We start from the raw sequence: 27,683 nt of genomic DNA, 5'->3' as shown, positions 1-27,683 counted from the left end.
TAAATTTCAAAAAATTTTTAAACTATATTAAGGTGTGTCTACAGGTTGAAAGTCACAAAGTTTTAAATAATTCAGTAATAACTCCTATGTAAATATAATTGTTATATTGGTAATAATTAATACATATTATAATAATATATAGATTTCATAAATATATATAATATTAGTATCAATAATTTTTTATTTTATTTGGGATAGAAATACTTTTTTTTAAATCGAATTAATGTCGGTTTACGTTTGTTCATATTGGCAACATTTATTTATGAAATTTTGGTGGGAAATCCAAAGTTGGCAGATCTCAATACATTTAATAATAATAAATATTTTGAAAGATCAACGGAGTTAAAATTATTTGTACTATTGTATATATTTTTTACTAATGGGTTCCAAAGATGCTGAGGAGTTTAGATATGCCCTTCAAGATATCGCTCAGTACATTCCTAGATTAGATTGTCCCTTTGGTAATTAATAGTTTCTATTTTTTTCATTAATTATATTTTCAAAAACAGATAGAGTTAGGTGTTCCGAGTGGACCAGGAAATTAGGTTCTTTGGCTGATGATAATTTAGAATTATGCAAAATAAAAAATGATTATGCTCAATATCTAAGAATTCAGGTGAGAAACCACTGTTTGCATGGACCTTTTGAACATCCGCCACCTGATAAAGCCCTCCCACCTTTATCGGAATATCTAGGAGGTATAATGTGCAAAGAGGTACTAAAATAAAATATGTATATATAGTTTAACGAATATGTATGTTTTTATATATAAATTAAGGTGCCGTTCCTTCCTAAAATGGGCCCAATAAATCCTGTTTTACATCATAAATCGCCTGATGGTAGAGCTTATGTTTCAGCAAAGCAAATACCAGGTGGTGGTGTATTGTGTTATATGGCTGTAAGCCCTGATGGACTAGTACTAAAATAATCATATTTTGAGCCACTACATTTTTGGATACAGTACTTTTTAATAAATCAATCTGAAGTTGTCACTTTTATTATATTTATTTTATAGATGTAATTTTAAATATACATTTATGATTTCATAAAATAATTTATCAGCTATAGTATCTGACAAATAAAATTAATTTAGATTACTACAAGTTGATTATATATTTATTTTTTATATGTATATATATGGATTTTTAAAGAATTACAGGAAAATTATCTATCTTTATAGAGATAATATATGCCCATGGTTTTTAGATAATATAAATCTGATTATATTTTAATCAAAGCTTATTAATTCAGCAGTTTGAGTTTGTTCACCATTTGGTTGATGTTGTGGAGCAACTTGTTGAGGTGGTTGCACAGTAGTTCCTTGATTTAAGAATGGCATTTGAGCTAGTAAATGTACATATTGTTAACATATTAGTGACAATAAAAATAAGTAATGGATATTTACCTTGCTGGTCAATAGCAGCTGGTGGTTGTCCTCCTGGAACAGATCTTGGTGTTGGCCCTGGTATAATTCCTGCTGGATGCACCCCCATCATACCCGGTGGAGGGCTAAATGTACCTGAAGGAGGTGGATTATTTGGACCAACATTGGGAGGTATAAACTGTTGAGGTGGGCCACCTATTTGAGTTTGAGGCTGATTTATTTGAGGGCCTTGAGGTAAACCACTAGGTCCTAAATAATATTAATATATGTGTCAGAATGTGTTGATGTAAGGATTTTAAAATAAAATAATACCCTGTGATGTTGGAGGAATCCCTGGATTTGGTGGATTGGGACCTTGAGGTAGCATCTGTCCATACTGCATATAATAGCCACCAACAGGGGGATTGTTTGGCTGTTGGAATTGTGGTGCGTGAACAGGTGAACCCATAAAGGGAAATTGTTGTGGTCCTATTAAATATTGTTGTTTTTGTTGCTCCTACAAAAAAATTAATATTGCATGAGACTTTACAATAGATCGGTGTTGAAGTGGAATGAAACAAGTTGAGTCTGGTATATTTGCGAAATTATTTTAATCGAAAGGCGCATGTTTCCCATTATGTATAGAATATAATCTCAATCAAATGTCAGACGCAGCTTCTTATGGTGAGTTCAAATTTCCTAAAAACCTTATCAAAAAAAGCCTAGCAAAAATGTGTTTCATCGTGAAAGATTACTTTTTCGGTCAATATTGAGGTATGATTTTGTACATACGCCATCTCAAGTACATCGCCATACTACTATTTTTTAAAATATTTTCAAACGGAAAACAAAACATTTATAGAGCTAATTATTAAATTACTTAAGAAAAAAATTCTTTGGTTATGAATCAAATCATCGGCCAAAAATTATCAATATAGTTATGCGTGATTTTTCATTTTTTATTGATGATACAGTAAGTTACAGACTGAAAAAATGATATTGAGTTGAAACATTATGAAATTATAATTTCATGGTATAAGACAAATTAAATAATTAGATGGACGATTTGAATTCAGAGCCAATAATATCTACAAAATTAATAATGATATTGATAAATATACTAAAACTATAACTATAAATATATAAATAATATTGAAGAACCTTCATAGAAGAGTACTGATGAATAATGACGATATAAAAAGGTACAGTCTATCCAAAGTAGCAGTGAACATTGAACTATAATGTTAAAATAAATTATATTTTTGAAAAAATGACTCGTTTCATTATTTTATTTGCATTAGAATGTAATATATAAAAGCTAATAAACTAAAAGTTAAATGCGGCAACACTGCGAGGTTTTGAGGTCTTAAATTGAGATGACTTGAGTTCACTGCTACTTTTGATAGACGCCACTGATTACTTCCATAAAACAAAATTTAAAAAGCTTAACAGTAAAAGTCATTTTTTTTAAATCTACAGGATTCATAACCGAATTGGTGAAGGTGCGAAAAGGGAGGGACAGTCGTCCAAATATGTAATAGTAAAGGATTATTTATTTATCCAAATTTTAATTTTTAATATTAGCTTTGAGACCTTCAAAGATGTAAGAAATTATTAGCATGTGCCAAAAGCACTCAAAAGTTTGCACTTAGCTTGTTAAAAAGCACTCTAAGAGATTAGAAGCATAAAGTTGAAAAATACTTTTTTTTTCTTTCATATACTATTCCCTTTATAGACATATTTTGAAATTTAATTTAAAAAAAAAATTATGCAGATGATATTTTGAAAATAAAGTTTTATCATTTGGATACAACACCGACTCACCCTTATTCAAAAACCCTATATAGTCCAAATAAAATTTGTCCAAGTAAATTGATGCTTCTTAAAAATATGTAGTTGTTTTGTTAGCATTTTTTAGATATACATGCCTGTCTCATCTGCATTTCTCGTTCTTGTTCCTGTATTCTTTGCAGAGCCAACTGCCTTTGATACTGCAAATATTCCTGCTTCTTCTTCCTCATAATTTCCAATTTATGAGCCATTTGCATTTGCCTTTGTCTTTCAGCTTCTTCAGCCTCCCTGCGCAATTTCTCCCTATGTTCTTCACGAAGAGCATCTAAAGCCGCTCTAGCATCTTTAACCTGCATTAAAATACTCAGTATCATCTTAATATAGTAGCATTACTAATAATGGAATACCTGTGTAAGTTTATCTTGTAACCTTTCATAATACAATCTTCTATCATCATGTTCTTGAATATACTTCAATAATCTTGAATGCAGATTAGTGGTATTCATAAACAAAGTTTGCACGCTTGTATCATTGGCGATAGATCTACCCCTGCTAGAATTACTTTTCATCCTGTTAATAAATATCTCCACCTATATGTAAAAAAAAACCGTAGTTAAAAGCTTTTTTAGTAAAAGGTTCTTACTTGGCTTTTTAAAGTTTTGATAAATTCCTCTAAATCATTATCTGTAACACCATTTTCCTTCAGTCTAAATTTCGGTTCATTGCTTTGAATTGATGAAGCTGGAGATGGAGCTGAAGGGCTCATAGGACTATATAAAGTATTGTTAGGTTAATACTTGTTATTCAGTAGATATATTAAATAGTTAATTACCGATCTGATGTTTCTTGGGATTGTACAGATTCCCAATATGATCGATTTAAGTAACGATCTAATTCTGGATTAGTGGTTGGTTCTTCTTGAGGAGATGGACTTCTATTTGTTGTAGGTTCTGGTGCTATATAACATAATATTGAGTTTTAATTTGTAGATAGAGATATACATATATAGGTATATATAAATTAATCTAGTGATTTATAGAGTGGATGATTCAGAATTTATTTATTATAATGCATACCTGTTTTGTAAGTATTTAACAAAACACTAGTAGCTCTTAATTTCTCTTTTTCTTTGGCTTCAGCTTCAGATTGACTTAGAGCAAGAGCTAATTGCAAATCTTCTTCCTCCCTTATTTCTTCCTCACTCTTCCTTGGAGGTTCCTACATTTTAGATTAATAATCACACATTTTTGAGTACAATGAAAAATAATTTACCTGACTCTGTTGAGCTAAAGAACTTTTAAGATACTCTGGTGGTAAATCTGTTTCAGCTTTCGATGACTTTGATGTAGATGTTTTGTTGAGTGCATCATAACACATATTGCAAACTCTAACCTATGGATCAGAAAAATGTAAGTAACAGAGTAATAACAAAGTAATTACTTACTTCTTTTTCAATTCCAAATTTTGGTACTGTGGATGTTTTTGAACTACAACCATGGCAGAAGATTTGTCCACAGGCTCTTAAAATGATAAAGGTTACTTAAAGTTAAAGTTAACAAATTCAATATAATATCTACCTGCAATGATGCTTTCTCTGTACAATACCAAATTGTACGCGGCACCGATGACAAACCTCTCCATCAGCCCATTCTGGGGCAGTATCTGCTGCAAACATTGCGTCAGACTCTTGCAATACTGGGAATTTGTAACCTTCATTGGTTAACTGAGTCATTAAATCCTAATATAATAAAATAATTATTTTCTTTACCTAAATTATAAAATATCAGATATGAAACCTTTCAATTACACAGCTTACCATGTCAAAATCTGAAGCAAAATTCATTATGAAATGTAAAATAATAAGAATATTATTTCAAAACAATGTTAAATATACTTTTCAACTCATAGAAATCAGACTATAACAATGCCAAGATAACAAATGACTAATCACCTTTATATGAGTGTATTTTGGATTTTTTCTGAATGCAAAATTCCAGACCTGTATTAGTTCTAACAATTTTTGTCGGATATTTGCATGTTCTGTGGTTTTTACCAGATCACTCAAAAATTCACAATATGATTTACTGGTGACTTCCTCATGTACAATCGAACCTAAATTGATAATGTTTATTTGCCATTACATTTAAATATGTTGTTAATATCATTACCGCAATTTTTAACTACACTTTCTAATACCAAAAGAGCATAATAAGCTGAATATGGGTTTGGTGCAGAAAGCTTCTTTCTTATAGCAGTCAATGCATTTTTTGGCCTAAAATAATAAGGTGTTAAGTTAAATAATGATATTTAATGGCAAAGTCTTACTGGATATCATTTTGTCGAATACAATCGCATAGCTGAATGGTAGTTGGCCAATCTGGTTCTATAAGTAGATGACTTGTAGCTTTATCTAAAAAATGTAATGGTCTTATGAAAATTATCGATAGTTGTTCTAGAAACACACCCAAAAGATTATCGAATGTTTTCCGAAACATATTTATTGTTAATAATTATGAACTGAATATACCGTTTTAATATTTCTCCTCGATAATAGAAACAAAAAGTTTCTGATGAGTCAACACCAGACAATCAGATGTTTTTGACAACTGGGTAATTACTAGATAAACTATTTCTTCTTTTTAAATTTAAGGCAGATACAATTTATAACAATTTTTTAAAATCAGTTTATAATAGGGGTGTTGGCCACCATTTATTATAGTTAGTTATATTTATTTATTTTGAAAAAAAAATTGAAAAATATCAGCTAAAAAGATATCGATATATCGGCATTTTATATCCTTTTTTTCAGAAAATATCGATATTTTTTCTGAATCTATAATTTATAATGTAATATTGATAATTTAACGTTTTACATATTTAAGTAAGTACATATAATATTTTAATGTCATATTATTAATGTTTAACATTCTAGGTATATGCGTAGTTCGCAAAATATGTGTCGGAAAGATTTTTTTATACATTCATTATATATTTTTATATTTTAAATTATAAAGTTTGTTATTCTCTGCATTAAATTATTAATGATACGCCATTAATGGTAACCTTTAACACATACTTGGAAATATTTTAAAGCAAATACATTTTCTAGTGCATTATATTTTCTGTTATTTACAGGGTCAAATAAAGAATCGTATGGTTGTTTGTATATTTATGTATTTAATATTCTAAATCTAATCTTGATTTCAATTAGTCTACATCTCTAGAGTCACTAATATTTATGCAGGCTTGTAGTTTTGATATAGTTTGAAGTGGAATTTCTCCAATACTTTGTCGAGGAGTGAAATTCAGTTTTAGATGAGAATGTAGTCCTGGAAACAAAAAATCTAGCGAAAATGAAGAATAATTAGTGTTTTCCTAAGTAACTCACTTGCTTTTTGCATTCCAGTGTACTCTTCTCGATACGCTGCCGAACATAGAGGCGTGCTGATCGGGACAAATGTATCGAATTTTGAAAAGTCTACCTGATATTCCTCGCGAAGATCGTCATAATTAATGAGTGAAACAAAAGTGCTGCCCCATATGATTTCATTTGGAAGATAGCTGCTCCTGGCTTGGGTTACCTGACCAGTATTTTCGTCAACTCCCTCGATAATCACCATTATTTCAAATCTAAATGGAAAATTATTTTTAATTTCTTTGAGTATTGTAGGTTTATTGTAATAGATTTTTTAAATTAATCTCCTAGAATGTCAACAATCTGCCCGTGGGCAATAAGTATTATTATATGATTTCAGTTATATAATGTAATATAACTATCCTGACACAGTAAATCACTTCAGTAAGTGATCTACTGTGCAACTTATAAATAATCTAATTGTTATTCTAGATACTATTCTAATTTATTTTAAAGTCTATCCTAACTTATTACTATAAACTATAAACTATTACTATAAAATATTCTAGCTTATTCCAGAGATTATTAAATCTCATTCTATGTGTCTATTAATCAGATTGTATGGTAGTTTGCGTTTGAGCCTACGCACTGCACTGACACCGCGTACATTTAACTGTTTGGCGAGTGCATTCGGGTGCACTAATAGTCTTCAGAGTACTTCGCACTAACACTCGTTATGGGTTCTATGGGGATATCGCGCTGAATCAGTTTGTTGGACACATAACATGCGGCATCGACAATGACTCTCAACACTTTATTATGGAAACTATTGAGGATATCTATGTTAGATTTGCTAGTAGTACCCCACAGTTTAATACCATAGGTCCAAATGGGCCTAGGTATTGACTTATACAGCAAAACCTTGTTATCTAATTATAATTTAGATTTACGCCCTATCAGCCAGTACATTTGGTTTAGTTTAACGCCAAACTGTTTGCGTTTTGTAACTATATGTTTTTTCCATGTCAAACGTCGATAGAAATGCTTTCCCAGATATTTAACGTTGTCTGCTTGCGGAAGTTCATGATTATTCACTTTCACTGAGGGACATGTTCTTCTACAAAGGCTGAATGTCACATGGGTAGATTTTGTCTCATTTTAATTATACATCGCGTTTTGAACCACAATTCGACTTTGTTAAGTTGAAGTTGGAGGTTTCTTGTGGCTGATACTGGATCCTCGTGTAATGTTAAAACTGCTGTATCGTCAGCATATATTGCAAGTGTTTCTTGAGGTCGGTAGGTCCGCTGTATACAATTAATATAACAATGGGCCAAGAACACTGCCCTGCGGAGCACCCGAATATATTGGGTGTAGGTCAGTGTATTCGTCACGCTGATTGACAATAAAATGTCTGTGAGGTACGATTTCAGCAGTTGAAAGTGCGTATGGGGCAAGAGCTTTTTCAATTTAACGTGCAGTCCAGTGTGCCACACCTTGTTGAAGGTCTGAGAAATATCGAGAAATGCAGCCGAGTAATATTTTTTATACAGTTTCATGAAATCAGTTAGATGAAAAACTAATGGCTCTATCTTTATTAAAATGCAGTGACAGAGGATATAAACTGTTATCGAAAATATTCTGCTTGCCTTCTAGAAGAACATTAATGCAGATACTGAATAAGGTTCTTTTTTGCTGCTGAAGTAGTAACCTCTAATTTTGGTAGTTAGTTGAGAAACTTGACTGTACAGACCGAACTGCAGTTGTCATATTTGATAAAATGTACCTCAATTTAGGTAGGTTGTTAATTTAGTTGATTCTAAAAAATAATACAACAGAATCATTAATAGTCATACTATCTTATTTTAATGTTTGTTTTAGGTTTGTTTTAAATATTAGAGAGAAGATAATATCAGTGGATTACGTGTTTTGGGTAATGGAGATGTCTCTGTGATTATATCAATGCATTTATGGTCAAAGAAAATTAATGTAATTGTAATATATCAATAAAATATATTTAAATATATTTATTTTTTTAATTTCCAGCTAAAATCCGCCGTAACTGTCATACGGCGCTTGCGTAAGCGCCCTCACACGGGGATTCCGAGCGTAACTTAGAACCAATTTTAACATAGGAGATACGCTTCTAAGTTTCTTTATTCGATGTGTATAGTGAACCAGAAGAAAATAACCTTCAGCCAAATAAAATGACAGCTTTACAACGAATACGACAACTCCATAAAGCTCAAAACTCTGCATAGATATCTGCTAGATCATCACTGAAAATAAAAAAAAACTAGAAGAAACAGAAATTCCAAGGGCAAAAAATATATACGACAAAAACCAACGAGCCAACTATTGTCAACATTATGAAATTGATCAGTGAATTTCAAACCGATATACGATAAAATTTCAGTCAGCTAGAAAAGAGGGTAGAAATATTAGAAAAATCCCAAAACAAGTCAAAGAAAAACAAAAATGAGTAATACGTTCTTAAGAATTATTACATGGATTGCAAATGGGCTAAATCAGCGAGTCCCGCAACTAGAACTATTTCTAAGAACAAATAACATAGATATAGCTCTCATATCGGAGACTCATTATTCTTATAAAAATGATATTAAAATACGGGGTTATGATGCATACTGAATAGTACACCTCAGTGAACGTGATGGAGGCGGAACAGCTCTGATTAAAACAAAATATACAGCATTTCTAACAAGGCGAGATAACAATGAAGAAATACAAGCTACGATAGTTAGCATTACAAAGAACGGTGCTGAAATAAATATAGGAGCTATATACTGTTCACCGTGGACTTTTACATTTCGAAAAGGTATCTCATTAAATCAAACACAAATCGAGAGCTTTTGCGAACTATCATCTGATCACACTACAGTATTATTAACACTAGGCTCGACAATTCTGAAAAAAAAAACGAAGAAGCCTAATCTTACTAACAAATTTATTAATTGGGACACGTTTAGACTTATAATGTAGGAACAAATCAGATTAAACGCTAGATTCAAAAGTATAGACGATCTTGAGCTGGAAACCCGAAATATAATTGAACAAATTCGATCTGCTGGATCAAGAGAGAAATTAGAATATGAAGCAAATTACCTCCTTGAATTGAAGGAATTGATAAAAGAAAGAGGAAAAGGTAGAAGAGTATGGTACAGAACCAGATATGCTTTAGATAAAACAATATTTAATATAATTAGTAATCAGACAAATCAAAACATTAAAGAATATAAACAAATATTCTTCGAAAAATAGAGATATGTATGCATGTATGGAAAGCAACTCGAAGATTTAAAAGACCAATTATTAGAGTACCACCTGATTAAACATGATCAAAATGAGTTGGTTCGACGCAACGATGAAAAAGCTGAATTATTCGCAGAACATTTAGGTAACGTATTCCAACCGAATAATATCGAATCTACAATAGATGTAAATCCTGTTTATCAGCACGTTGTAGCTGTAAATCCAATGGAGGTTGCCACAGAAATTGACAACAATCTCATTCCTAAAAAGACTTCTGAAATTGATGATATTTCACCTGGGTTATTAAAAAAGCTGCCCCGAAAAACAATAATCATGTTGACATATATATTCAATACCTGTTTGAGATTGAAGCATTGTTCCCGAATTTCTTAAGGTTGCTCGAATAATTATATCTAAAAATTGGACAACCAGCAGAATAAGTTGGATCTTATAAGCCTACGGTATCAAAATTATTTGTTGAAACTGCTGTTAAAATGTATTAAACCGTTTATAGAAATACCAGATTTCCAATTTGAATTTCGAAGTCATCACTCCTTAATGGACCAAGTGTACAGAGTAACAGCGGTTGTTTAAAAGGCATTCGAAGAAAGGAAATACTGCCTTGCAATATTCCTGGACGCCTCACAAGCTTTTTGGGAAGTATTCTACAAAATTAGCAAATTTCTATCGCGGAATTACTGTCGACTGCTGAAATTATGTCTTCGGAAGAAAAGTGTCTTGCATGAAGGGTCACAAATACCCTTAAACCTATTTCGATTGGAGTTCCACAGGGTAGTGTAGTACCACTCCTATACCTGCTCTATACTGCTGATATCCTAATGACAAAAGAAAGAATACTTGGAACATTTGCCGACGACACATTTATAGTGGCAAAAGATGTCTAAGGCTGTAGAAAAAGTACTAGTAGCGGTCAACAAGATCTATAAAGAGGCTAGAGACTCAAAACTTCCTCAAGCAGATACTCTCAACTTGACCTAAAATCAAAGACATTGGTTTATCAGTCTATCATAAAGCCAATTTGGACTTATGGAGTGCAAATATGGGGTTGCACTAAAACATCAAACAAAGTTCTACGATTAATTACCAATGCTTATCGCTATGTAACCAACGAAGAGCTGCACGATGACCTATGAAATACGATAAAACATGAAATACTAAGCTTGCTATATCATAGAAACGTGGAAGCAACACAGCTACTGGAAAACACGTACGAAATTAGAAGATTGAAGCGAACCAAACCACCCGAATTTATTTAGAGTATTTGTTATTTGTTTTGAGTAAGTGTTTTCTTAACTTTAGCTTAAGTAGTTTAGTTTTATTTTAATTGTTGGGAAATACATTCTAATTTATTAATCGGGTACTCGCGTTGTTTGTGTATTGATGTAAGTATAACAGTACAATAGCAAAACATTAATTTGTAAATTATGATAGTACTAAGCATATTTAGTAATTATAAAAAATTATCTTGACAATTACATTTACCTTTGTTGGCAAAGATCGCTGGGCGATATATAATAGAGGGGAGACGTGTCATCGATCACATGATACATCACAGTTGGCCAATTAAAAAAGAAGCTGTTGACGCAATCGTCCGTTTGCATCTTAATCTCGGCCTGGGTGTGATGGAGCTTCTCGCCCTCGTCCGTCCTGATCGACTTGATGAAGAACGCTCTGACGGTCGCCTGGATGATGTAGCCGGTTCGGATGTCTCCAACTCTAAATCCAAAGCACAGCTTCCCGTTTCTAGGGAAAATGACGGCGTATTTTGAAAATAGCAAAGTTTTCGATCTCAGTCTTGGTTTGGTCATCTTAGAGAATATTATGGCTGCCATGAAACCCTGAAACATATATATGAGTTGCACATTGTTAAGGAGCGGTCGACGGTTATTAGTAAGGAGATTATCAGTGCGGCATAAAGCCGCAATTTTAATATTCAGTTTTTAACAATCGTATTGTCAAATTAAATAATTTTGATACTGCATTTTTAAAATGTATTGCTTTTCCTGTTTGGTTTGGTTAGGTTTCAGTGAGGAAACCTAACCAGTGTTAAATATATGATTCATGTCGATACAAGAGCCAGTTTCTAGAATATTGAAAGAAGAAGGACCACGAGTAAGTGGCTGTGTATTTGTCACGAGATATTCAACAAGCTGTTTAGAATAATACTTCGGAAATCACGAGTACAATTAATCATCCGAAAGAAATCACTGAAACGGTAGCTGGAAATCGAAAGTTACGAAAAAAAAAAGACAACAAAATAGAATGCCTGAAAATAAAAATATTAATATAATATTATTATAATAATAAAATATTATAATAAATAATATTAATATTATTATAATATATAAATATAAATAAAAGAAAATCACAATAATCAATACATAACAAATTGCTATTATACAAGCAAGCGTTGAAACATATTCTATATGGAGTCTATATGAATATACAGAATTCAATTATGGGGATGTTCGGCGAAAAATAATATAAATACAATACAAGTCTTCAGGAATAAAGCCCTGATTACTTACATCGAGACCTTCAGTTCCCGACTGTCATTCAGGATTTCTACTCTTAGATAATACCAGAACGGGACGCACATTCAAAAGAATCAGACAATTTGATCTTGTGAGGCGTAATGTAGTGAAGTGCATTTAATAGAAAAACAACAATGTTAATACATAAACATTATTACACTAAGATATGTCGTATAATCCGATGGGTCCTCTTAGATATATACCTAGATAAGTTACTGTAAAGACAAATTGTAGGTTAGTCGGAAACGATTAGTAACAATGTGATGAATACATTTAAAAAAGGCAGTCACTGTTTGTATAACATGATACAACATATATAATAGGTATAACAAAAAAAAATTAAATTTTTTAATTCATTCTTTAACTTCGGAGGTATGTTGAAACTGACAATAAGAACTGGATAATAATAAGACGTTAATTCTTTAATAGCAAGCAAATTTGAATATCCACTGATGTAAAACCCGTTTATTATCCGCATCTGGTGTTGCATCAACAGATATTTCTAAAAGTGATTGATATTGTCACCGCTGAGTTCTTCCAGCGTCAATTAAGTAATTTTAATGAAGAACGGACGCAATAAAGGTCAGCAATACCCATAAACTAATGTAAAGTAATTCTCTTGTGTGGTAATGTTTATATGCCGTCAGCTTTTGCGCATCCAACGATATACTCGCCAAGATTGGGCGTTTTCACATCTGCCGACACGGCGCAGACACTGCACCGTATTTTGTTTTTGTCATTTTCATTAGTTTTGTCCCATATAGAAGACTTTGTTTCTACTAATTTAATTAGTGTTACAATATTATTTTTTTAAAGCTAGTGTGGCGACCGCCACGACCCTTTAGGTCACCACGAATTCATCAACAAGTATGAAGGTTGGCAACGCGGGTGGATTGGTACCATGCAGTTCCAGGCTATAAAAGACCATCAGGACGACGTCTCGCTCTCTTTTCTTTTCTCCGTCCCCTTGTAATAGTACCACTTCCACAGCGCTACCGTACTTCCTCTGCATAACCTAATATCCTGTCAATTCTCCCGTCGACCACATGTATAATTTAATATTAAAAACTAGCGACCCGCCCCGGCTTCGCACGGGTGCAATGCTGATACTAAATTAAATACACTACAGAAAAAATATGAACGTTGTATATAAAAACATAGCGGCCCGCTCCGACTTTGCACGGGCATAAAATATATATGCCTATGTCACTCAATGAAAACATGATTAAAATCGATCCAGTATTTTTGGTTCATTCATTACTGCCCTTGGCCTGCACGCATTAAATTTGGAGTAAAACAATTCCTCTTCCCCTATACTTACTATGAAGATTTCCTGCTATCTTTGGAATATCTAAATTCATACAATTTTTATTACATTACACATTTTTAAACGCAAATTTTAAATTTGTAATATCTCCGAAAATATTTGTTTAATTTACATGCTGTAAGGAACCATATTGATCTATATTAATTACATACTGTATTTAAGGTACTTAATTCGATAAGGATTAAATTAATTATTAAAATAGCTTCGTAAATAAGCCATTTTCTCACGTAAAAAGTAAACAATAAAAATGGTTAATGTGGGTTATCCCTAAAAGATAAACATATACCATCGCGGACTTTTTTATAGACCTTTTTATGGTGTACAATACTGTAGTACATTAATTTGATCTAACTCGTAGGGCTAGGCAGCGTCTTTGCTAATTGCTAAATAAGTCTAAAAAAATAGGTTAATTTACGACATCACGTTAGAAACCTCTAAAATTAGCAATGTTGCCTTAGTATATTATGCATGTATTATACATATAAACCTTCCTCTTGAATCACTCTATCTATTGAAAAAAACCGCATCAAAATCCGTTGCGTAGTTTTAAAGATTTAAGCGCACATAGGGATATAGGGACAGAAAAGGCGACTTTGTTTTATACTATGTAGTGATAAACAGTATTTCTTCAACCAGTGTTTTCAGTTCTCGTGCAAATTCCTTCCAAAAATAGTAGTGAATGTTCTGACAAATAATCGCAGCGGCAGCCACACATTTCGACGAGACTGACCGACCCGACAAACATTCCTACACTAGACTTTTTCCTTTTTTAACCTTAAAAATATATCTGTGCACAATAAAAATCGGCGCCGACGCGAGTGGACCGATTGCAGTCCGCCGACATGCCGTTGCCGGTAACGACACGATACCCACATATCGGCGAGTGTGAAAGGGATCCATTTGCTTATGCGAGATAATGGATTACACTGATATCGGTGTCGTGCCGGCAGATGTGAAAACGCGAATTAGAACTTAATAAATATTAAACAATAATAAACATTAAAAATAAGTTTTTGCTACTTGGTATTCAGATACTTTTTAAAATGTTTAAAAAATATATTTAATTTTATTTTTTGTTAGTAAAAAATATTCAATCTCAATAATCAATAATCTCGAATATCAATTCGTATGTACATCTTTATACACTAGATAAATATGGTCTATTAACATTATCAAGGCCTACAAAATCGCTTTGACGGTATTTGGTTCATTTATCTTTAACTAATATAAAAAAGAACCGCTGTGAGAAACTATGCGACAACAATTGGGACATAAATGTTAATCAAAATGGTTTCCAGCATTTTCAGTCAATCCCAGTCAATTGGGATATAACGAAAGCACTGTTGCATAATTTATTTCTAAAACTGTTTAATCTTTGATGGGGTTCGGCAGCAAAATTGTTCAAATCAAACGACAACAGTAACGTATGTCGAAAATATAATTTTGAGCCTTCCAAGATTAGCATTCGCACACACCAAATAGCCCAATCATACTAAATTTAAATCTCTAATTTTACTTTGAGAAACATTAAAACCATCGAATTTAACAGTTAGGTTAGGTTGATTACGTTAATACTTAGCATTTTCATTAATAGATAACGCTGATCAAAATGTATACAAGGATTACTTTAATATCAAATAAAACAGTTAAGTCCCGTCATGTTTTAGGTTTACACGTTTTTCGGTTTATAGCCTTTAATTATTATCACTAATAATTTAAATAATTTTGCAGAGATTTGGCAACATCTCCTTTTAAATCGAATTTTATAGACTGTTTCGGATACATGTTTGGACGCATCAGACAGCATTTTAATTATTTTTAATTTGTATAAAATGAAAAGGAAAAAACCGCTTCAGGTATAACATTTTTTACAAACTGCAATTGGCAGTATATTCGACGTCATCTGTGACTGGTTGTATTGGTTATTTAATTGAATGGGCTAAATAATAATAAAAATTCCACGAAGATTTTCACAACATGAGGTAAAATAATTTCGGATTTTGTTAATAATTATTATCTAATAACTTGCACTTATATAATTAATTTGCAAACCGCATATTTAGGTTGCTGTTACTATTATTTATTCTAATTAATTTATAGTCGAATTTTATTCGATAAAGTACGATTGATTCTACTATTTCTTGATAAAACCAAATGTAATCTACTGAAATATTTTTCTTTTTATTCACATATTCACATTTAGTTAGTTTCATAATATTCAAGGTTATATCTGGTAAGAGTTAAGGTATTTAAAAAAAATAATAAGAAATTATTGTCGTGTAATAATGAATAATATTATAAAGTTTGTTTTTAGCAAACTTGGAATTTTTTAGAATGTATCGCAAGGTTACATATTTTAAAAGTCACGATTTTTTAATAATTCTCATTGAAAATCTTCAGAAATTGTCATGAATTCCAAATAATTGGCAAATACAAATAAAATTAACTGGGTACAATATTAATTTATTAGTACGAAAATTTGTTTCTTAAAATTGTTAATTTTTAATTATGATAATTAATAACTATCATTTTTGTTAAGTCCCCTTTTTACCAACGAGGGTTTTTCTGGACTGGACCTACTGTTTAAACTGGGCGCCGAATCACGGTCCTTTGCATTAAGCCTACCGATTGACCAATTTAGAAATCATACCAGAAGATATCCGGTCTTACCCAGCCTGGTTACTGGCGTGACTGGAATCATTTTCCTTGTCGGATTTTGCACCCTTGTCTAAGGACAAACACAAACATAAATTTACGACCATGCCCTGAACATGATTCAAACCCGCGATTATCGCAACAGTAGAAGAACCGTCCTATCGCCTTTACCTAAATCATAAATCAATTATGTTTGTTAACTTACATGTTGTTTTATTTTCACTTTTTCCTTTTAAATTAAATTAGTTAAATAAACAGTAAACTTAGTTAAGTATACGAATAATTTCTAAGAACCATAACTTTGGTCTATTATTGTAACGTTTAATAAATAATAACATTTTGATTTATTTTTTATTTTTTCTTTTCAAAATTATTTTAAAGAGAAATATGTTTATAAAAGGTTTTTCATATTATAGGAGAATTATTTTATATTTTAGAAATATTCCGTTAGTTTGAGAATTCAATTAAATTATTCTGTTTATATTATGTTCTTTAAATGTACGTATAATTTTCAAGAACTGGCAACGTTGCATTTGCATATTTGGGTATGAGAAAGCTTTGTGCAAAATGGGTGCCGCGCGAGCTCACTTTTGACCAACGTTGTGAAGGACACAACGACGAGTTGATGATTCGGAGCAGTGTTTGAAGACGATCAAGCGTAATAAACCCGACTTTTTGCGTCGATATGTGTCAATGGATGAAACATGGCTGCATCATTTCACTCCGAAGTGCAATTGACAGTCGGACGGACGGACTGCACAGGATGAACGGGCCCGAAAGCGCGGGAAAACACAATAGTCGGCTGGCAAAGTTATGGCATCTGTATTTTGGGATGCGCATGGAATAATTTTTATTGACTACCTTGAAAAAGGAAGGACCATCAACAGCGACTATTTCATAATGTTATTGGACCATGTGAAGAACGAAATCACCGAAAAACGGCCGCATTTGAAGAAAAAGAAAGTGCTGCTTCACCAAGACAATACACTGTGTCACAAGTTAGTGAAAACGATGGCAAAAATCCATGAATGGGGCTTCTAATTACTTCCTCATCCGCCGTATTCTCCAGATCTGAACCCCGGCGACTATTTACTGTTCTCAGATCTCAAAAGAATACTCGCTGGGACGAAATTTTCGTCGAATGAAGTGGTGTACGTATAATTTGCAAGAACTGGCAACGTTGCAAAGTTAAATCCTTGTGCTCATGTCGTGATTCTCCAGAATTGAACTCTAGTCTTGTTTTACCAAAGAAAATAGAAAATGAACATAATAATAATAAAAATACGTCATTACCAAATCAAAATCAACTAAATTCATCGCAAAATCAACATCAACATCATCGATTCAACATCAATATTAATGTGACATTGGGAGCATAAAAAAAATTGGCAGTCAATAGACATCAATAATAAATCATCTTTATAACCTAATTTTAAATTATTTAACCTAAAAATTCTTGACACTTTTATTTTTACATTTATTGAATATACATTATTCAGACGTTGTTATTCGACATACCTGCATTATGAAACCAATGATACAATGCATAGAGTTGACGAAGATAGCTTCAGGACATTGATCCGTCGGCGCTTTAATGCCATAACCTAGTGTGTGTTGAGCCTCCATGCTGAACAGGAAGCAGGAGGCGAAGTTCCTGATGTCATAGATGCACGGCCTAAAACATTGATCCAAAACTACTTGAAATTCGGGGTTAGAAACAGTTACATAAAGGTCCTACTTGTAATTGTTTTTTTTCTGGAATTCCGGCAGGTGTTCGGGCTCTAGATCGCCGTGCGTGAAACAGATCAGAAAGTAGAAAACCGCGAAACTAAACCAGCTCGCGAACAAGACGGCAAGAAACGCCACAAGGGTGTAGGTCCACGACGAATCCACCAGCTTGGAGTACCGGAAAATCCTCAGTTTGTGTGTAGTGGGAAGTGGGTTCATTATTTTGCAAACGCCGTCTTTGTCTATAATCCTATTATGAATATTTTTAGATCGTACCCTGTAAAAATATATTTTTAACTCCTTAATAATAATTAAAATGCTTTAGAAGTTTCAGTTCAGAAATTTAATTCTAATTTCTGATTTATATAATAATGATTTATAGTGCACTTAAATAACATATTTCTAACGTTTTGAGTTAATTAGCCTTTAAATTAAGTTTAGCAAATTAATTTAAGTATAATTATTTGTATAATTTCTTGGTCATCTATCAGATATTATATCAATTTGCTTCATAGATTGAATACTAATTTCAACTATTTAATTTAAAAGGTATTATTTATATTCATTTAAAACTAGACTATTATAATTTCTTTTAGTGTTCTTCATAGAGTGTTCTTAAAGTCTATATGAATGTGTCATTGTCAATGTCAATGGCAGTGTCAGTGCGAGTCTTGAGTAATTTATTATTTTATACATATAACGGTTATAAAAATCTATAAAAATATTGTTATTTTTTAAAAATATATTTTTAACTATTTACTTACAAGTGAAGTGAAATTTGAATGTTTTTGTTACAATAGTACGAAGTGTTGGCTGAAAAATATAGCTGGAACTGCTCGGATATATAAAATTATTGGTTTAAGCTTTATTAACATTTGAAGTAATGATGAGTTGATTTTATTTCTTATAAAGTTGGCTTATTATTATCATTAAGTATTTGAAGAATTTTGTAAAATGAGAAGGAAAGCTAAAACGAAATTTACATTTTTAGTCATTACTTAAATAGTTAACTCAAATATTATTAGTAGAATTCCTTGATATAAAAGCGTCATCTGTCAAATATTATGTACATTTATTTGATGAATTGAATCATAATTATTTAGAATTATTATAATTCATTATTTTACATTATTTTTATTTTTATATAATTCATTATTTTTATTATTATAATTCATTATATTATTATTTTTTATAAAAATTTGATGAATCATTGTAAAATCATGTATCCAACTCCAACTATTCATTCAAACGGCATTATTTATATTCATTTAACTACTATATCATAATTTACTTTAGTGTTTTTAAAGTCAATATAAATGTGTCAATGTTAATGCCAATAGCAATGATTTTTGTAATTGTATTTTTGTCATATTTTGCAGGGGTTTATTTTTGGTTATGGTTATAAAAGTGAGGCGGGTTATACTCCGTTTCTACTTATATAATGAACATTTGTTAATAGTCTGTTCAAAAGCATTAATTGTAATCAATTGTTATTTCTTATTGATCGATATCTGAAGTTTGGTTTGCGCTGACCAGGATGTTCCAACAGTATTACATGTTTTTGGAAGAGCATAGAGCGATGACTGTAAATGATGTTTAAAATCCACATATCAAAATGACACTTAACAAAACTAAAGTTAAACGAAGAATGCAGTCTGCATGTTGAATGAAGCTACAAGCTTAAAACGGTCAGCTACATCTAGGAATAATTAAAACCATAGTGTGCATTATCACAAAGTGTTGTTTTGTAGATTATCAGCTTACATTGTAAATAAAAATGTTTGTTCGTGAATACACATGAAACATGTATATATGGTATGCCACTCATAACAAAATACTAATAAAAAGAGTGTAAAACGAAAATGTTTTTGTTTCTGGAGCCGAGTTAGTATTTTCTTCCAACAACTATGGGGTAATGAACCACAAAGTATTTTTGTTCTGGTTTGAGAATCAATATTTTATCTTGGAGGAACAATCAGTTGTTATGGACAACTTATCATACTATATTAAACTGGTGGAAAAGAGCCTAATTGGCATGCAAAAAGTGTTAGATAGATTGGAAATTACATATTTACTGGTTGACTTGATGAGTGACGGAGATAGCGAAAGTGACAGTTACTGAATCAAACTTTTTCGAGATGTGGGTTTATGACCCAATGACAAATACATTAGGGGAAATGCAGTTATTAAATAAAAATATATAAAGGATATCGATTTTAAAATTTACAAGAAAAGTATGCAAGTAGTAACAGAAGAAAATAAGGAGAAATAAAAGTTTTAGAAATCAAATTTGATGTGGCAACATTGCGGTCTGCTGACATTGTAAGTTTTGATGACGTATATTGGCACTTTTTGACCGGCTACATGTTTTCATACTCATTAATAGTTTATTGTGGCCGTTCTAATTTTTCTCCAGAATCTGCCATAGAAAAGCCCATTTTATGATAAACCTGTATGTCATTATTACTTTTTCTATCCGGTACGTTTTATTATCACGCATTAAAATGTTTTAGCTCAAAAATACACTTATTATTTCCTCTCTTCTATTATGAAATTGTACTGAAGAATGATGTTGAATTAAAAACGGATACATTAAGCCATTGAAAAATAATGGTGGGTATAGTATTATTCGCAATATAAACAACAGTTATCAAAATAATCACAATTTACATGATTACTAGCATCTTTATCTGGAAATTGTAAATCGCCATTGAACACGCCACTAAACACAAAGATTCAGACGATTACACGTTTTAGTATAGCACATATCTGTATCTTTCTAAGACTCTTTACCATCTCAAAACTCTGCGGTATACGATATTACGATGCCTCTGTTCTTTCAAGCGCTATTTTCATCGACTCTTGATGTATACATTCTTGACTATACACACTCTGCAGTGCACAATCACTGATTGCATGATATGTTCTTATAAAACTTCTGAATCTGAATTTGTAATTTTTGACATTGCTCCTTTTTCGTGCAGACCTTTTAAGCGAGAGTACAGACGATTTAAGTTCAAATTAGTGATACAATATAAATAAAAATTTCAATAACTTTAACAAAAACTTTTTTAATATAAAAACTGTCGATACAATGTTACATTTTTTATTTCCAACTCCAAATGAAAACATAAGATGGAAATAAAAATAAATTTATTCGAAGTAAAACGCTTCCAACCTCAATTTTCTTCTCAAAGGCCTACCCATATAACTTGTTTAAATAACTTTTTTGTGTTTTCTGTTTTTGTAAAAAGGTAGGTAATTAAATTTTTTAATGAAGTACTTAATTTTTACTAACATAATTTATCGATAGTTTTTAAAATATGATAATTCATGTATTTGTCAAAAGATGGCGTACCCTATACAGGAGCAATAAAATTAAAAATATTTCAAATGTTTATATACCAAAATAAAACTGATCGATTTCTAGTTCAAACATTCATAACCTTAAATTTTCGTGAAAACTGTCATAGAGAGATCATAACAACCTATTAATGTACAAGAATTCATCGTTTAATATTATTTGATTATGTATGGTAATTATTTACTTAAACGTGGTGAAAAATTGTAGCTAATCCTATTTTAAATTAAAAATAGTGAAGAATACAGTAGGGCATTTTTTAAATTTATTCTAGTGTCAGTGTCATTTTGAAGTTTAAAGTATCGTTAAAATCGAAATCAATTTTTTTAATATAAAAACTATCAAATATTGTTTCGGTTTCAAAAGCTTCATGCAGATTTCACTGATGAAATACAAGATTTTTGGATCACTTTTTCACGCTTTTCTATTTCGTATACCCTCGCTAGGTAAGCTAATTTGTTTTGTTTGATAACGCGACCGTAACATTTTAATTAAAACAATCGATTTCCTACCTTATAAATGCCAATGCTGAATAATACCAATTTTTATTTCTCGCCTCGTTTTTGATGCTTTCGCTTTCCATGGTCTATCTAGGTCCCACAACTATTTCAGTACGTCAGTGTTGTATGGAGATTTGTACGCGTTGATACCGATGTAAATCTTCGTTTCATTGTCTAGATTGTATCTTATCAGGTGTTTGTCTGTTTATATTGTCTTAATACTGTTTGTAAATTGATACTTAATAAATATGTGACGATATCGTTTCTAAAATTGTAAAAAAAAGAAAGCAACAACAATTTGCAGAATATTTAGTATATTAAAATATTTGCTATCTAATATTCGAAATGAATTTTTCTTTATCTTAATATTGCCTCTGTTGATAAGTTTTATTGTTATTTTATAACCAGTTTGGAACCTGCTGGTTTAATACCACTTAATACTCTTCATTAAGTTTATTTGTTTAAAGAAAAACAATGTAAAATATTTGAACGTATTCTTATGTATGGTTAAACGAACATTTATATATGAGGGATAAACGACAGTTGTTTGCAGGTTATTTAACAGGATTTTCTTTATCATAAAAATTGTTATCCGAGGGCAATGATATTTTATTACTTTCAATTTTATTCAACTACTATTGATTCTATCAATTTCAGATATACCGATCATTTCCAAACATGAATCATATTTTTGATATCTAATTGTACATTATAATGGAACTATTCGTATTGCTTGAGGTTTTATTTTGTGCATTATCCTGGACCATATATCCAATATGTATTTATTTGCCATAGAAAAATTATACTTGAAGAGGATCTTAAATAAGTGACCTTGGGACCATGTTTATTTGTGGTTCAGAAACGCTAGAGGGCCGGAGATATAATAGGCGGCGTAATTGACATATTTACTTTCTTTTATACTGTGGTTCAGAAACGTTAGAGAGCTAACGCTAGTTTATAATTTTGAGATATTTTGTAGTATTTATTAATTTTCGTTGTTTACGATTCATTTGGTAACTTTTACTAAGAAATGATTGCTTCTTAGAATGTTATTATATTGAAATATATTAACTAAGTGTTTTTGTCGGAAGGAGTTTTTTTGGGAACTAGCACTTTGCTTTGCAGCAATTGGGGTACGAATATTATACTTTAATGAAAAAGTGAAACAAAGAGGTTCCGTTCCAGGGTGTGAAGGTTCTATAGGATTCAGTTTTTTAAAGAATCCTGCTCTAAGCTAGAAATGCCTTTTAATGTCAAGAATAACAAATTACAAGGGAATCCCTTGTAGGGTCTTATTTGCACAGAAAGGGTGTGTTGTATGTTTTTCATTCATAAAAGAGGACTATAGAATCAGATTTGGAAGAGTATTGCTGAATAAAAATGCAATTCCTAATTGTAATTAAAATAGTAAGTCTTTCATTATAGTCATAGAGTAATAGAGGGACAACTCAATAGAGGTTTTTGGAGAAAAGTTTTGTTTTGCCCAATATCCGGATGGGGTTAAATCGGCCGTTCAAGTAATTTGATTGGTCAATTTCAATCTCCATTATAGGCACTTGTAAGAAAAACATTTTGCTGTGAAGACCGTTGATTGGCTCTTTGATAAGGTTTGCCACGTGACTGCTCTGACATTAGGTTTAATTGACCAATAAAATTTAAATAAAAAACAATTTAATTTCTAAAATAAATTTATTAAATAATAATTAATGAATGAAATAAATATAATTTGTAAAACTGTAAATTATGTATAAGATATAAATATAGTATAAAAATAAATGTATCTATAAAATATAAATATCATCATAAACAAAGAACTTTGGAGAAAATCAAAATTATCTCTTCTGTTTGTTTCACTTTTTCATATTTGTTTAGTGCCATCAATTTAATAGGATCTATTAGAGACCTGGCTTTTTGTTTTCTTATACTGAAAGCAAACTTTGAATCTTTCTCTGTTAAAATTCTGTTTACCTGTTTTATCCAAAAGTATATGGTGTACATTATTTTTAATATTATATCTGGAAGATCATTAAATATTGTTAGAATTAATTAGAAATAGTGTAGAAAAAAGTTTATATATTTACAGTTTTCTAATAGATTTTATCTTAAGCCTTAAGCCAATATATTTATTCGGATAATTACATATTTATTTTCTTTAATGAGATGAACTCCCTCAAGGTGATTATTACATTTTTAATTCACTTTAAGAAATTTATTCTTATTTGGGCAAAACAATTTAAGCACTATTTAATTCCTTAATCGCTTCGCACCAAAATTCCTAGTGTATTAAACTTTGGTTAATCCGCTCTTAAAGGGTTTGCATTCAGGAGCTATTATTTTAGTGGGGTTTGAACCATCAAATAATTGATCCAAGAATAAAAGTATATGGCCGTTTGTGTAGCTTGTTTCGGAAAGGTATTAATTTCTTGAAATTAAAAAATAAATATTTGATATTTTGTATGATTATTAATATGAATAAAAGTACCTCAATTTACAACAACAAAATACGCTGTAAGGATTATAAGTTTATTTGATGATTAACCCAGACAGTTGGGGATTTTAAACATAATCAACCGTTTTCTAAAGACAGCTAAATATTTCTTCGAAGTAAGACGATTATGCATTTCTTTACTCTCTGTGCATACGGGTACACAACACTTTCTAGATCGAAAATTCACTTTACTTGTATTAAGGATACATATGTTCACAATGTTTAAAAGTCATAAAATCCAAACAGCATCAATTTTATTTATAGTGGGAATTTTAGCTGCCAAATTTATAACACATGATTTTCAACGACCTGGAATAGGTATCAACATATGCCAAAATCTAATGATAACAAGAACAGAGAAGGAAATCATTCTTGTTGTTTTGGAAGTAGTCAAGTCATTAATGAGGTTTGTCCATCAAGAATAGTAGTAGAAACTGTAGTAACTGGTAATAATTAAAACATAATATATTTTAGTAATAATTAAAATTTTCTATTATAGCTAAGATTGTGATTATTGTTTTGTGAATATATGATGTATTGAGTGAGATGTCTTTCAACATTAAAGTACGATCATCCATTCGCTTTAGACTTGTAAATGTACAATGTGTTAATCGAAAGCTCGAGGTAGTCAATATACTAATGGGGTTTGCGGATCTAGAATAGTAGCGATAATATTTGAAGATTTGTAGCAACATTTTACTGCTTTCATTGGTGGTGGTTTTTTCGTTTGGTTTTGAGTTTATTTATAAAAAATAATGATAATGTGTAATACGACGTTTTTATAAAAATATAATAGTTGGATATATAATAATTATATTTTTATTATTTCGTTTTATTCAATACTTTTTTAAATAAAATGTGTTATTTCCAAAATTTTACCATTTTTATTTACCTCCTGAACCTATTTACCTGCTCAATATATTCGATATTAAATCTAATAATCACGATAAAAAATAAGTAAATAAAGCTGTATATATGCATGCGCCAAACTCGGACTTTTTTAAAATTAAATAGAACCAATATGGGTATGAGCCAAATTCAGAGATGTTGCGGATTAATGTATCCTGTTGTACTACAGTTATAAATACTAATAAACTAATGACTTAATCTCTAATCGTTATTAAAATCACTGTGGCGACCGCCACGACCCTTTAGGCCACCACGCATTCACCAAGTTCAAAGGTTGGCATCGCCGGTGGATTGGTACCATTAAAAAGTTCGTGTGTTACTCAGAGCTCCATGGTGTATGACGAACGTCAATACACACCTCGAATCAGGCATCCCGTTTATGAAAAATTTCATAAACATGCTCAGTGTGAGGTTCTCTATAGGAACCTTAGAACACGATAACACCTTGATAAAATCCTTACCCGTCCACAAGCCCCGGTAGTAAACAAACTACGACAGTCCCAATCGTAACCCAGGGTCTCTGTCGCCCGCAAAACAATCATATCCCGAACCTGAAGCGACATCAGTCGAAGATCATTTGGTTCTAGCTGGTCAATCTAGAAAATGAAAGAAAACGTCTCGCTCTCTTTTCTCCAACCCCTTGTAACAGTACCACTTCCACAGCGCTACCGTACTTCCTTTACCTAACCTAACATCCTGTCAATTCTCCCATCGATCACATGTATCATTCAATGTTAAAATAAATAAGTTTTATTCAATCAGGGTTTTCAGTTCTCGTGCAAATTCCTTCCAAAAATAGTATTGAGTGTTCGGACAAACAATCCCATCGGCGGCCACACATTTCGACCGACCTACCGACCTGGCGAATATTTCTACAGCACTGCTTTTTAGGTTAGGTAACCTGAAAATGGCGGCCGAAACAACAAAACAATAATGGCGCTATAGAGATGAAGTGAACCAATCGGATCCCGTCGCGGTTCATAGCATAGCGATTAAATCAAGTAATAAGTTAAAAGTATCGACATCTACATGTTGGACGTCGCGAAACATTTTCCCCAGACTTCATATAAAGTTAAATATCTATTTCTCTATGATTATAGTCTATGTATATTGAATTGAAATACAAAGCGTGCGTTTATTCACAGGTCTTTTATCAATCGGATAGGAAAACATGACGCCATTAAAATGTTATCATTTGAAAATTTAATAAGAACTTTGAGGGCGTTACAGTGGCGGACATATACAGAAATTACATCACATTACCTTCTCTCACATCTAATATATATTCATTGGTAGCAAACTTCACGGAAACCATTACTAGAGCATTTGAATTGTCATCCCCTAACACCCCATATAACTGTACTAAGTCGTACCTTGGTGAGATGATGACTATTAAGCATAGAAAACGTGCGCTCAATAAATTCAAAAGCCAGCCAACTACTCAATATTTCGTGGAGTATAAGATAATAGAAGCAATAGCTAGGAAAGCAGTAAGAAAATCTAAGACCAAACCATGGATGGAATTCACTAGCAGCCTTAGCCCACAATCTACAACTCAAACCATATGGAGAAAAATTCGAAAACTGAAGAAAGCGCCTGCCCCAAAAACCACGAATGAAACCATGATTATCAATAATCCTGATTGCATAAGCGACCCTATAAATATATCTCAATCCTTTGGCATACATTTTCACTCAATATACTCCAAACATGAACACGATAATATAGCTGAAATTACTGGAAGGAGATTAATCTATCTTAAACCAACCCATTACTTACGAAGATTTCTTGATCGCTGTTTCAAAACACAGAGGTATTTCCGCAGGTCCAGATGATATAATGGTACCCTTTATTAAAGAACGTTAAGTCAAGTCGAACGAAAGTTAAGTCAAGGGTTACTGCAAACATGTCTCGATACGCTACCATTATGGGCTAAAACAAACGGATTATTGTTCTCGCACGGTAAATGAGTCAGTGTCCATTTCTGTAGAATGGCAAATTACCTCAAAGTGAGCAACCTGACGATTGGCGGATGTATCATAAGCAATAAGCCTGACAAAATTTTTGTGTCAAACATTTATCAAACATACATTTTTGGGACAAATATTAGACTCGTCTCAGGGGCCTCCCGTATGTTAACAATGTTAGGAACAAATGTTTGTCAGATATCAGTCTCCTATGCATATTGAGCAATTTTTATTGGTGCGCCCATACTAAATATTTATAAAGCCTTAACGCTAAGCACACTGGAGTATGTCTGCTAATGCTTCATATCCGCTGTCTCCTCTTAACAGATCAATTGAAAAGTCCCCGACCTACCATAATAAAACAAATTTTTTTGGCAAAATTAATTTTTTTATTCAACATAATTCTATTCAAGA

The 27,683-nt window shown here is 31.7% G+C and overlaps 3 protein-coding genes and 1 long non-coding RNA gene across 8 annotated transcripts; 2 read left to right on the top strand and 2 right to left on the bottom strand.

Annotated features, from left to right (window-relative positions):
• Positions 1–294: 294 nt before the first annotated feature.
• LOC143205782 (uncharacterized) lies at positions 295–988 on the top strand. Its single transcript, XM_076418819.1, has 3 exons — positions 295–461; positions 510–715; positions 779–988. The coding sequence occupies exons 1-3, from the start codon at positions 380–382 to the stop codon at positions 926–928; spliced, it is 438 nt and encodes a 145-aa protein (XP_076274934.1). The 5' UTR covers positions 295–379; the 3' UTR covers positions 929–988.
• On the bottom strand, positions 987–5,773 carry Hrs (Hepatocyte growth factor regulated tyrosine kinase substrate). Of its 3 annotated transcripts, none has more exons than XM_076418705.1 (15): positions 5,619–5,773; positions 5,480–5,564; positions 5,323–5,426; positions 5,106–5,266; positions 4,732–4,892; positions 4,599–4,674; positions 4,427–4,546; positions 4,231–4,372; positions 3,987–4,110; positions 3,798–3,924; positions 3,562–3,744; positions 3,292–3,504; positions 1,697–1,880; positions 1,406–1,633; positions 987–1,344 (listed from the first exon to the last, which is right to left on the bottom strand). In XM_076418705.1, the coding sequence occupies exons 1-15, from the start codon at positions 5,647–5,649 to the stop codon at positions 1,229–1,231; spliced, it is 2,055 nt and encodes a 684-aa protein (XP_076274820.1). In that variant the 5' UTR covers positions 5,650–5,773; the 3' UTR covers positions 987–1,228. The 3 variants fall into 3 exon arrangements, with proteins under 3 accessions (XP_076274820.1, XP_076274830.1, XP_076274825.1); XM_076418715.1 differs by having other exon boundaries at positions 5,682–5,758; XM_076418710.1 differs by lacking the exons at positions 5,323–5,426; positions 5,480–5,564; positions 5,619–5,773 and having other exon boundaries at positions 4,971–5,106.
• A 63-nt stretch (positions 5,774–5,836) lies between these two features.
• Positions 5,837–8,535, top strand: LOC143205799 (uncharacterized). The gene is made up of 3 exons (XR_013007920.1): positions 5,837–6,035; positions 6,087–8,305; positions 8,391–8,535. It is a non-coding gene; the product is annotated as an uncharacterized LOC143205799 (long non-coding RNA).
• LOC143205661 (ATP-sensitive inward rectifier potassium channel 11) lies at positions 6,312–22,041 on the bottom strand. Of its 3 annotated transcripts, none has more exons than XM_076418761.1 (6): positions 21,918–22,041; positions 18,055–18,321; positions 17,835–17,991; positions 11,283–11,638; positions 6,543–6,784; positions 6,312–6,498 (listed from the first exon to the last, which is right to left on the bottom strand). In XM_076418761.1, the coding sequence occupies exons 1-6, from the start codon at positions 21,986–21,988 to the stop codon at positions 6,362–6,364; spliced, it is 1,230 nt and encodes a 409-aa protein (XP_076274876.1). In that variant the 5' UTR covers positions 21,989–22,041; the 3' UTR covers positions 6,312–6,361. The 3 variants fall into 3 exon arrangements, with proteins under 3 accessions (XP_076274876.1, XP_076274880.1, XP_076274887.1); XM_076418765.1 differs by having other exon boundaries at positions 6,312–6,483; XM_076418772.1 differs by having other exon boundaries at positions 18,055–18,294.
• Positions 22,042–27,683: the final 5,642 nt, after the last annotated feature.

The sequence above is a fragment of the Rhynchophorus ferrugineus genome, unplaced genomic scaffold (genome assembly GCF_030347505.1).
Source record: "Rhynchophorus ferrugineus isolate W39M unplaced genomic scaffold, kcgeb_rfMv2 rfM1, whole genome shotgun sequence".
In the NCBI taxonomy this organism is placed as follows: Eukaryota; Metazoa; Arthropoda; class Insecta; order Coleoptera; family Curculionidae; genus Rhynchophorus; species Rhynchophorus ferrugineus.
Note: the sequence above shows the minus strand (reverse complement) of the source record. Positions and strands in the feature narration are given on the sequence as shown.

Coding starts and splice junctions, on each gene's coding strand:
- LOC143205782 (XM_076418819.1), top strand. CDS start 380: ATGGGTTCCAAAGATGCTGAGGAGTTTAGATATGCCCTTCAAGATATC. Junction 462..509: donor TAGATTAGATTGTCCCTTTG/GTAATTAATAGT, acceptor TTTCAAAAACAG/ATAGAGTTAGGTGTTCCGAG. Junction 716..778: donor GAGGTATAATGTGCAAAGAG/GTACTAAAATAA, acceptor ATATAAATTAAG/GTGCCGTTCCTTCCTAAAAT.
- Hrs (XM_076418705.1), bottom strand. CDS start 5,649: ATGTTTCGGAAAACATTCGATAATCTTTTGG. Junction 5,565..5,618: donor AACATTCGATAATCTTTTGG/GTGTGTTTCTAG, acceptor TACATTTTTTAG/ATAAAGCTACAAGTCATCTA. Junction 3,925..3,986: donor TCCCAAGAAACATCAGATCG/GTAATTAACTAT, acceptor TACTTTATATAG/TCCTATGAGCCCTTCAGCTC.
- LOC143205661 (XM_076418761.1), bottom strand. CDS start 21,988: ATGGAAAGCGAAAGCATCAAAAACGAGGCGAGAAATAAAAATTGGTAT. Junction 18,322..21,917: donor TCAGCATTGGCATTTATAAG/GTAGGAAATCGA, acceptor ATATTTTTACAG/GGTACGATCTAAAAATATTC. Junction 11,639..17,834: donor TCATTGGTTTCATAATGCAG/GTATGTCGAATA, acceptor TATATGTTTCAG/GGTTTCATGGCAGCCATAAT.